At 50.7% G+C, this 12090-nt stretch overlaps 1 protein-coding gene across 1 annotated transcript in view; it reads left to right on the top strand.

Annotated features, from left to right (window-relative positions):
- GMPPA (GDP-mannose pyrophosphorylase A) overlaps positions 1–2654 on the top strand; it is a 34720-nt gene extending 32066 nt beyond the window's left edge. The window contains exon 13 of the mRNA XM_066575505.1: positions 2236–2654. Coding sequence (XP_066431602.1) covers positions 2236–2336 — 101 coding nt within the window. The 3' untranslated portion in view covers positions 2337–2654. The remainder of the gene's footprint in view (positions 1–2235) is intronic.
- Positions 2655–12090: the final 9436 nt, after the last annotated feature.

Raw genomic sequence — 12090 nt, 5'->3', positions numbered from 1 at the left:
AAAATATGATTTTAAATCCGCAGCGGATCCGCATCCCATAGCGATGCATTGACCACCCGCGGGTAGATAAATACCCGTGGATGGTTACTAAATGGGAATAAAAAAAAAAAATGGAACATGAAAAAAACATGTGACACGCTCCATTTAGGTGCGGGTCTCCCGCGGGGGCCGGCTCCCGCAGGCTTCTATTCTATTATTCTCGGCACGCTGCTGGCGAGCTGAGCACATCCGCCGGCCGAAGAAAGAAGATCCGGCCGTGAAGAAGAGAAGACCTGCCCGGTCCGCTGCGGGTAAGTTTTTATTCTTATTTTCAGCGCTCATGTCCGCGAGGCAGGAGGGACCTGCTGCGGATTCTCCATGGAGAATCCGTAGTGGGCCTAATTTTCCCCGTGGACATGAGGCCTTAAAGTACAATATAATGTACTGAAAAACTTTTAAAAAATTCGAACTGGAGTAAAATGAAAAGAAAAACAACATTTCACCATCTTTTAGTGCGTCTTGTTTCTACGGCGCACAAACGGCAACAAAAGCGACATGATAACTTTATTCTATGGGTTGGTACGATTACTACAATACCAAACTGGTATATATTTTTTTTTTTTACTATGCTCCTCTTTCGACATAGTTTAGCAAGGGCTCATTTTTTGCGTGATATCCTGTAGTTTCTGATAGTACCAATTTGGAATACATACGACTTTTTGATTGCTTTTTATTGCGTTTTTTCTGGGGGACAGGGTAACTAAAAAAGTGCATTTGTGGCGTCCTTTTTTTAAATTATTTTCGGACGACGTTCACCGTGCGGGAAAAATAATGCGCTACTTTGATAGTTCGGACTTTTACGGATGCGTCAATACCAAATACATATTTTTAATTTATTATTTAGATTTTTTAATAATAGATATGGCAAAAGGGGGGTGATTTAAACTTTTACAACTTTTTTGTATTTTCAATTAAAAAAAACTGTATTGATTTTTTTTTTTTTTTTTTTTTTTTTTTTTTACATTACTTTGAATTCCCTTAGGGGATTTTAATATGCAATGCTTTGATCGCTCCTGCAGTATGACATAATGCTATAGCATTACGTCATACTGCTTTTTGACAGGCAGTCTATCAAGCCACCCCACGGGGATGGCTGGATAGGCAGTCTGTTAAGGCAGCCCTGGGGCCTTTCATTAGGCCCCCGGCTGCCATGACACCTGCACGGCTCCCCCGATCTCACCGCAGGGGGGCTGTGCGGCACCCCCGACCATCGTTCGGGGGATTTAAATGCCGCTGTCAGAATTGACAGCGGCATTTAAATGGTTAATGGTGTCAGCTGTTATAAACCTCTCTTCATACATACCCCGACGCTCCAGGACGTACCAGTACGTCATTGGTCGTGAAGGGATTAATCCCACACAGTGAACATGAGGAAAAAATGTCAGAATTGTGCTTTTTTTTTTTTTTGTTTACTCCATATCCAAGAAAAAAAATGGAATAATAAAAAGCATTCCAGAAGTCATATGTACCCTAAAATGGCGCATATGAAAACTACAGGTCACCTCCCACATAAGGACCCCCACACAGCCCGATAGACAAAAAAATAAAGGGGATGGGAGTCAATCATGGTGACAGAAAGCAAGTTTTGGTTTCTAAAAAGGTTATTTTTTCAAGTCGTACTACATAAAACACTCACTGGTTAGCCGCAATCATGGCCGACACCGCCATGACTATTCACCAGATAGAAGAAGCTGTACATGATAGACGAAAATGGCGAAATGGTGAGAGTTCATCCACAGGGTGACCCAGAGTAGTCAACAAGTGAATGGTTAACCATCACATTACAAAAAACGATATAAAAGTGATGTTGCTGTAATTGTACTGATCCCCAGAATAAAGAGATTGTCATTTTACTGCATCACGGATGTCGTGTAAGCAAATGATCACCCCCGGGCAGCGTTGGCCCCAGCCGCTGGTAAGAGGCATCATCCGGGGCTGTCGTGGTGAACGCTTGTCAGGCATTGTGAGCCGCTGCTTTCATCCACTTTCATTATGTGGCCATTTTCACGTAGCTTTGCCAGTTGCAGTAAATGACAGCAGCTAAAGGCATGCTGGGAGTTGTAGTTTCACCACAGCTGATGACATATAGGTTGCAGATCACTGCCTTAGGGAGGCCATCCTCATACGAATGATTGTATCCTTTGGGCTGCAATATATATACTATATTGATTGCCATACTTCTGTTTCCCCTTCTAGGATGTAATGTCTCCATCCCGGCCGAGGTCGTCATCTTGAACTCCATCGTTCTCCCTCACAAGGAGCTGAGCCGCAGTTTCAAGAATCAGATTATTCTGTAGCCGTGGGGACATTGGCATGAGCGGCGCTCGGGGCTTGGACTGTGTGCAGCACCCCAGGGACCTGCCCAGATGACCTCCGCAGTTTCTGATGCGGCTTTAAATTGGACACAGTGCGGTCAGAGATCAGGGGTCTCTCTCCCGGCAGGCAGAGGGGTCCGAGCAGAACTAGAACTGCTGACGAGAGACGTAACTAATACCAGAGGCAACGTTCTGAAGAAGAGCGCCCCAGGGAACACGAGATGTAAATTATTATGGAAATGTCTACAGGCCGAGGCCTCCTCTCTTCATAAGAGTTTATTAAAAGTTATATTTGGAGAAGTGAGTTGTGAGCATCTGTAACATTCCCATCATCCTCTGCACTGCGGAAACCAGAGATTCCCAACTGGGGTGCTGCGGCATCCTGGTGAGCTGTGTGAAGCCGGCCCGGTTGGTAATTTTGGCTAAAGGCCGGTGACGGTAATTATTTTTCACCATCTGTATTCATGGCTGGTAAAAAAATAATTAAGCAGCCGTGTGGCACCTCGGGCCGGAGAGCATCCCTACGAGCCGGCTGACTAGATACAACTTGCTCATTACAGACGCCACATTGAAGCGGTCAGCTGACTCCTTCCCCAGGATATGTTTGCGCTCTTTACATACACCTATTAGCAGTAACAGGGGATCGGTGCGGGGAGGAATCAGCCAATCACTTCAGCGCGGCGTCTGGAGTGTCTGTAATGAGTGACTTGGAACAGATTAGCAGGCTTGTAGGGATGCTGCTCGGCTGGCGCACAGAGGGGGGCAGTATTAGTTGGGAGCATCTGGGACTGGCACTATGGGTGAGGTTGGGGTTCTTAAAGGGGTTGTCCCGCGAAACAAAGTTGGGGTATACACTTCTGTATGGCCATATTAATGCACTTTGTAATGTACATTGTGCATTAATTATGAGCCATACAGAAGTTATTCACTTACCTGTTGCGTTGCTAGCGTCCCCGTCTCCATGGTGCCGTCTAATTTTCAGCGTCTAATCGCCCGATTAGACGCGCTTGCGCAGTCCGGTCTTCTCCGCGTTGAATGGGGCTGCTCGTGCTGGAGAGCTGCTCCTCGTAGCTCCGCCCCGTCACGTGTGCCGATTCCAGCCTATCAGGAGGCTGGAATCGGCAATGCACCGCACAGAAGACCTGCGGTCCACCGAGGGTGAAGATCCCGGCGGCCATCTTCGCAAGGTAAGTAAGAAGTCACCGGAGCGCGGGGATTCGGGTAAGTACTATCCGTTTTTTTTTTCCAACACATGCATCGGGTTTATCTCGCGCCGAACGGGGGGGCTATTGAAAAAAAACAAAAACATTTCGGCGCGGGACAACCCCTTTAAGGCTCAACTATGGCAGGCAATATTGGAGCATATGAAAAACGTGGCATCGGAGGCCTTCAGGGGCATCTGTGACACGCCATTACTACTAGGGCTGCTAGAATAACGGACGTGAAGTCATAAACTGTGATAAGCTACTAAGCTACACACCTTGCAAATAGTGGCAAGGGGTGGAGAAGAGAAGTGGGACTGAGTTTAGCAGTCACGCTGTTAAAGTCCCTCCCACCTCCCGCAGCTGTCATTGGCTCCCATAGAAGTTAATACAGCTGCCGTAAGAGTGCCCGACCAGGCGCTTATACGCTGCAGAGATACACCCCTGTGCACTGATGCATTGTAAACCAATGCATCATAGGGGCAGCGTATACTGTCCGGGGTGTGAAAACCAGGCCGATATGCGCCCGTGTGAATAAGCCCTCAGGGCCGTGATGGCGAACCTATGACACGCGTGTCAGCACTGACACGCGTAGCCATAGACGCTGAAACGCGGGCACTCACCCAGTTAATGAATACCGGCAGGGGCCGTGACTCCCCTGCTGGTATTCACTAACCAGCACTACTTAGAGCGCTGATCCCGGCGCACACTGTGATGTCAGTGTGCAGCCAGGATCCTCCTCCCCCCGTCCCCCGACGTCTCTTACCTGTTGGTTCCGCTGGAGCGTCCAGGGAAAGAGGCGTCCTGCAACACACTGACGTCACAGTGTGCGCTGGAGATCATCGCTGCTGGAGGGCGCCGGGCACAGGAGGAGCGGAGCATCCATGAGGTAAATATGTGGGATTCATAGGGGGCAGTCACCGCTGAGGGGGCCGCTGTAAGGGGGGGGGGGGCAGGTAATGCTGGGGGGGCCCGCTTTAAGGGGGGCAAGGTAATGCTGGGGGGGCCCGCTGTAATGGGGGGCAGATACTGCTGGGGGGGCTGCTGTAAGAGAGGGCAGGTAATGCGGGCGGGCCCACTGTAATAGGGGGCAGGTACTGCTGGGGGGGTGCTGTAAGGGGGGCAGGTACTGCTGTGGGGGGCCGCTGTAAGGGGGGCAGATACTGCTGTGGGGGGCTGCTGTAAGGGGGGGCAGGTATTGGGGGGGGCGCTGTAAGGGGGGCAGGTATTGCTGGGGGGCCGATATTGCTGGTGGGCCGCTCTGGGTAGTGCTGTTGCTGCTGGGGGGGCGCTCTTGGTGGTGCTGTCGCTGCTGGGGGAGGGGGGGCGCTCTAGGTGGTGCTGTCGCTGCTGGGGGGGGCGCTCTGGATGGTGCTGCCGCTGCTGGGGGGGGGGGTGCTATGGGTGGTGCTGTGGCTGCTGGGGGGCCGCTCTGGGTGGTGCTGTGGCTGCTGCGGGGCGCTGTCGCTACTGGGGGGCTCATCATTACTGAGATAAGTGAGGAGGAGGCAGCGAGAGGCGAGGGCCTGTGCTATGGGTGTTTTGGGTTTATTAAATACAGTTATAAATTACAATTATACATTTTTGTTATTTAAACTTTAAATATCGTGAATTTATGGATTTTTTTTCTCGAAGTGACACACCACCTGAGTTATGCTCGGTTTTTTGACGATTTTTTAAACACCGAGCTCAAAAGGTTGCCCATCATTGCCTTAAGGGAACGGATAGGGTGAAGAAAAAAAAATCAGTTCTGCCTTTGTTTTCAGCGTTCACTATACAACATATGTTACATGATGACTTTTTTTCTGCATGTTGGTGGAATTATGGCAATAGTAAAACATTATATACTTTTATTTTCTTATTATAATCATAAATCCGTTTTGTGTTGCTGCATTCAAAGACCCAGAACTTTATTTTAGTAGGCTTGTTTTTAGTAGTACCATGACTTACCGTATTTTTCGCTTTATAAGACGCACCTGTCACGATGCTACAGTGTTACAAATTGCATTTGTGTGAAGCTAATGGGTTCCTTCACAGTAGCGAGATTTTGTAGCCTGCGACATTGCGTGAGAAAGAAAAAAAAAACACAGATTGCTAAATATTACCACAATTTGCGATGTTTTGTAGCCCATGTTTCCCCATGGAGCCTTCCTTTCTGTTGCATCGCCTCGCACAAAAAAGCAGTTTTCATGGGGTGCGATGCAACTTTTACAGTAGGAAATCCTACTGCCAAAGCCCTAAAATAAGCCCTAGCTGCTTAAAAAAAACAAAAAAAACCCCATCACAGCCGCTGTTCACTCTGCTGTGTCTTCTCTGCGGGTCCCCAGCACTTGGTTGTAGTTTTCTCTCAGCGCTTCTGGGTCAGGGGTTCTGATTCCCCACCTCCAGGAAGCCTTGGCTGTGATAGGTTCATCGAGCGCTGGCTCTGATTGGCTGAGCCGCAGTGCTTGAGAACCAATCATAGCCATTCCGGGGGACCGCGGGGATGAAGAAATCCTCTGCCATCGCTGTGGTAGAAGTCCAGAATGCTATCCCATTGCTTTCACTGGGGTCGGCCCCATTGAAAGCAGTGGGCTGCAGGCAACCACGACAGCGATGATTTTCAGTGAAAGGGCTTGAAATGTAAGCCCTCCCCTGAAAATCATCTCTAGCTGGTGAAAAAAATAAAATTATATACTCCTCTTTCCACCACGTCCTCCGGCTGGCTTCCCGACACAGCCATTAATTGAGGAATGGCTGTGCACTGCCTGTGATTAGCTGAGCGCTCAGCCAATCAGCACAGCCCTTTCAGGAGACTGGCATTTTTAAATCCCCGCCTGCTGAAAGAGCTTCACAGCAGTGCCGGAGAACCAGCCGGAGGACGCGACAGAGAGGCGAGTATATCATTTTTTTTCACCAGCTAGGGATGATTTTCAGGAAGGAGCTTATATTTCAAGCCCTTTCGCAAAAGTCTTTGCTGCGGGGGTTGTCTGCAACCCACTGCCTCCAATGAGGCCGCAGCAGCGCCAACCCCATTGAAATCAATGGGATAGCATCCTGGACTTCTGCCACAGCTGTGACAGAGAATTCACAGAAGTGTGCAATATACTCCCTATGTTTTCAATGGTGCTAGTGCTGCTGCCGCTGGCCCCGTTGAAAAAAGCTGAGCGATACCGCTGATTTTTTCTTTGTGCTTTAAGACTGCAGTGAAAAAACACAAATGAGTATGAAACAATTGAAAATCAATGGTTTCATAATCATCGCTCTCGCATCGCAGGAAAAAAAACCCGCTAGTGGGTGTCAGTCCTTATGAAATTTTATTTTTTTTCTCCTCTAAATTGCATTATTTTTGCAAATACATTTTAAAGGCAGTTTTTTTTCTATAGTGCAAAAGAAAATAAGGATTTACACCCCAAAATGGATAGCCCTGTTTGTCCCGTGTTCAGAAACATATCCATTGTGGCCCTAATCTTATGTCTGTATGCACAACAGGGCCCAAACCGAAAGGAGCAGCCGGTGGCTTTCAGAACAGACATTTTGCTTAAAGGCGATTTAGGCCCCATTGCCCACTTGTAGGCCCCTTAAGCGGCCAAAACGACGGAGAACCCCACAAATGAGCCGATTTTGGAAACTAGACCCCTTAACACATTCATCTAGGGGTGTACTGCTAGGGTTATGACTTTTTTCAAATTTGAAAGCCTGTTGTGGTAAACGATTACTTTTAGCATATAACTCTCAAAAAGGATTTTCATTTTGGTAGATTGTATATAAAACCTCTGCGCCTAACGAGACATTGTTTTAGCCTGAAGCATCAAGTCTGAAGATAAAATACATACCATTAGACATGAGAATTGACGAAGCTAACAATATTTAAATTATCTTAAAGAATAAACCGGATTTCGAGCCTCACTGTCCAGCACTTCTCCATCCTCTGTGACTCATTATTTACACTTCGCACATGACCTAGTAACCTTGCTGACAGAAATCCTTGTATTCCAACTTGCATTAACTCTTTCCTAGTGGATAGGCTTATTTTCTTTATTATGTTTTACAACTTATAAACTCCTATTATTTGTTGTTATTTGTGGTATATGTCAAAAAAGAAATGATATCGGGGGGGGGGGGAGGGGGGAGTGTTACACGACCAAAAGAAAATAACACCGGAAAACTAACATATAGGCAAAAGTTCATTAAATGCAACATCAGGAAAATTAATATTTTGAAAAAAAGTCATAACCCTAGTGTACTGCGTGTTTTGACTGCACAGCTTTTGAATAAATCTAAGCAAAGCAGAAGGAAACAAAAAATTACGATATTCATTTTTTTGGCAATTGTGTCATTTTAAAAAGTTTTTTTTGATCAGTGACTTAGCCATGAGGTCTTGTTTTTTGTGGGACGAGTTGTAGCTTCTGTTGGTACTAGAGATGAGCGAGTATACTCGCTAAGGCACATTACTCGATCAAGTAGTGCCATAGCCAAGTATCTCCCCGCTCGTCTCTAAAGATTCGAAGGGGGGGCAGGGAGCGTCGGGGAGGAACAGAGGGGAGATCTCTCTCTCCCGCCCCCCGCAACTTACCTGTCACCCGCGCCAGCCCCTGAATCTTTAGAGATGAGCGGGGGGATCCTCGGCTAAGGCACTACTCGCTCATCTCTAATTGGTACCAATTTGGGGTACATAAAGGGAGGTTAAAAAAAAAAATCCTCCATTACATCTACATAGGACACTACGGTAATCAAATACATGCAACGTATCCCCATATATCCCATCTAGTGATAACACTGCACATTTTATATGAAACCTGGGTGACAACCAATATGATTGTTATAGCTGCCAGTGGGTTGTCACACAGCTCTTCTAGAGTGGATAGAATACAATCTGCTCCTTGCTTCTAGGAAGCGTGAGACACAACCGCTGCGAGGGTCAGAGCTGCACAGGCTTCACTACATACAGACTTAGGGCTGAATGATAAACTTTATTCTGCCTGCAGCCTCCACAAGGGGGAGCTCACGGTATACAGATTCTAATTAACTCAAAATAGTATTCCAAGGTGGTCATTCCCTTTAGACCCCAGTTTAAGAGCATGAGGGTTGTACCTCCTTCAGGTCCTTCTTCTTTATCTCATTTACATACTGAATCACCAGATTGCACACCATAAGAGACGTGGCAGGAGCGAAGTCCGACAGCAGCACCTGTGAACATGACACCAAACAGGTTACAAACCTCAAAAGGCTATATTTGAGTATCATCTTACCCGATAACCCCATTGGAATTGGTGATGAGGGTCACCTGTCCCTTTTTTGGTGCTGTGTTTTGGGAGGCAGAGGGGTGGAAGGACACAACTTGGAGCAGAAAGTACGACATTCTGGATGTATCAAAATCCGACAGTTTCTGCACTTCATGGCCATTTTCCCATACCCGGTCTTATGCCTGCAGACGGAGCACTGCTCAGCCCGGATCACCTGCAGACAATTCAGTATGGCAATAAAGAGGAATACAGAATAAATTCTGCACGTGCCACAAAATGAAAAGGTGTGTAGTCACCCATGAACACCATATTTGTACTCCAGAGCTGCACTCCCTGTTCTCCTGGTGGAGTCTGTGTACTGTGTACATATATAACTTATACTGCAATTATGCCAAGTGACATCCTGTACTGATGCCGAGTTACACCCTGTATTATACTCCAGAGCTGCACTCACTATTCTGCTGGTGGAGTCACTGTATACATACATTACTTATGCTGTACTGATCCTGAGTTACATCCTCCAGAGCTGCATTCACAATCCTGCTGGTTATCATTGGAAACAGGCTATTATTGTATGGTTCTAGGTTTCAAGACTTCACTAACTAGAATGCAAATAACCATAAAAAGCAGGGAATGCTGGGAGATTTCTGAAGTGATTCAGCTTTCTATGTAGCTCACTTCTGTATATAACTAGTACGTCGCTGCTACACATAAACCAGGAAGAAGAGACAAGTTTACCGTCGGCGGTCATGAATCGCTCAAAGCAATTTTACATACAGTAAGGGCATGCCCACCTTGCATGGATAGGCACCGTACTGCGGGGCGAACAAGGTTTATTTGCGCCTCTCCCCATGTCACTGTATGGTTTGCACACATCGGGTACGTTTATTTGTATCACTGGATGGCAAGTGTTTTCCATTGATTTCAATGGCAGACCTCACATCGCATGAAATGTGAGAGTCATGTGATGCAGAGTCAGGCGAACGCCAAAAGACGGAACATGCGATCTTTATCCTCGCAGCATCGCGTACTCACATATATCATGTGAGTACACCTCGCTACGGTGTGCTGCAATTCTACCTTCTCCCGACGACCGAAGGCCCTGGTCCTGCCGCCCCCTCGCAGAGAGGAGGTCGGCCGGCGTGGACCGGCGACCGGGAGTCCTGGTCCGGCGGTGGAAAGCCCTCCGAGAGCAGGTCAGGTGGGGAAGTCTGCCGCGATTCCGCGTCCCCTCTCCCGAGGGGCTGCGAGGCCGAAGGGGCCCGGCGGTCAAGTGTCGTCCCCCAGCGTGTCCCACGGCTGTGTCGGTCACAGGGGCTGTCGGTAGTTTGGGCAACGGCTTAGATCCGTATGAAGCTCATCCCTTCCGGCCCGTTCTGGCGGTGGCTAGGCGCGCGCAAACGGCACGACGCCCCCGGCTTCTGCGAGGCGATGGCGCCCCGCACCCCACTCTCCGGACCGAGCAGAGCAGCCGGTCTCGCTCCTTTTCCGGTTTACCCCTCGGCGCGGGAATCCCAGGCTAACGCTTTCCCCTCTGCCGCCCCCCTTAGAGCAGAGCCACTGAGCGCAAGAGTTCCCACTCTGCCTGTCCAGGCCGCGGGGCCGACAGGCTGGATGCCCGGGCAGACCCCGCTCTCCGAGCGGCCGGGCACCACGTTCAGAAGGTGTACGAAGCAACCTAGGGGGGGTCAGCGGAGGCCCCCCTAAGAGCCTTTGCTGAAAACCCTGTCCTAGCTGCCTGCGTGGGCAGTCAGGACCCCCAGGAGGCCGGGCACAGCCCGAGCAGGCAGCCACTGCTGAAGTCCACGGTTGTTGGCAGAGACGAGACTTGGGGAAAAAAATGACAAAGTCCAAACGCTCCAGGCGCCGGCCAGGGGGGTGGACCCGGCTGGCCGGGCCGGCGGGAGCTGCAGCTGCCGGGGCTGAGCCGAGTGTCTATGCAGGTCGTAAGAACCGGTATGAGGGCGATTCTGGGCCCTCTGGGCCGAGGCACGGTTCCAGGGAGGTGGAAGGAGCGGGCCTGTTTCCCCTGATAGCGCCGACGGCGGTAAAATAAGGCCTCGCAAAACGTCAGGACGAACACCTTTTTTGCATATATGGGAACGAGCGGTGTGCGGTCTTTGACAAAGTGACTATTTCTCAAACTCGAAGCACCGCAGCCTCCCCTCTGCCGCCACCCCGCACCCCCTGGGGCAGAGCCACCGAGAGCAAGTGTCCCCACTCCGACTGTCCAGGCCGTGGGGGCCAACAGGCTGGCTGGCTGCCCGGGCGACCCCCCTCCGAGATGCCGGGCCGAGGCAGCTGCCCCTTCCGCACACCATCCCAGGCGAGAGAGTGGGTCAACGGGAGAGGCGGCGCGGCCGGGGGACCCTCGCCGTGCCCCCGTGTCCGGGGAAGGACCTCAAGGGCGCTGCTCCCTGGCGCCCCGGCGAGCAGGTTCACCCTCGGCGCGTACGGCTCCCGACGATGGGGAAGGGACGCGCCGCGGGCGTCCCCCGCGCCCCCGCGACTGTCCGGTCGGGGGGCCATCCGAAGTCCCGCCCCAGGCCCCTTCCGCGGGCGGGCAACCCCCTTCCGACTACCCTCCCGCGGGGAGGTTGGCTGCGCACAGACGGTACGAGGCGAAAGAAGGCGAGCGACTCTGCGCGTCGGTACACCCCGCGGAGCCCCCTGCGGGGGAAGTACTCCGGGGGAGAAGAGTGGCGCAGGGGGTGCAGTCCTTTCCCAGGCACCGTGCGACGGCGTCGGGGGGCCGACGCCGAGAGAGATCCTGCCAGTAGCATATGCTTGTCTCAAAGATTAAGCCATGCACGTGTGAGTACACACGGCCGTACAGTGAAACTGCGAATGGCTCATTAAATCAGTTATGGTTCCTTTGATCGCTCCAAACCAGTTACTCGGATAACTGTGGTAATTCTAGAGCTAATACATGCCGACGAGCGCTGACCCCCAGGGATGCGTGCATTTATCAGACCAAAACCAATCCGGGTGTGGCCCGCGGCGGCCCGCCAAGGGGGCGCCACGCGCCGGGCGCGGGGTCCTCCCCCGTCCGGGCTGCGCGGCGCACCCGGGCGCTCGCCCGCCGCCCCCCGGCCGCCTTGGCGACTCTAGATAACCTCGGGCAGATCGCACCGCCCTGCCGTGGCGGCGACGATCCATTCGGACGTCTGCCCTATCAACTTTCGATGGTACTTTCTGCGCCTACCATGGTGACCACGGGTAACGGGGAATCAGGGTTCGATTCCGGAGAGGGAGCCTGAGAAATGGCTACCACATCCAAGGAAGGCAGCAGGCGCGCAAATTACCCAC

The sequence above is a fragment of the Eleutherodactylus coqui genome, chromosome 8 (assembly GCF_035609145.1).
Source record: "Eleutherodactylus coqui strain aEleCoq1 chromosome 8, aEleCoq1.hap1, whole genome shotgun sequence".
Classification (NCBI taxonomy): Eukaryota; Metazoa; Chordata; class Amphibia; order Anura; family Eleutherodactylidae; genus Eleutherodactylus; species Eleutherodactylus coqui.
Note: the sequence above shows the minus strand (reverse complement) of the source record. Positions and strands in the feature narration are given on the sequence as shown.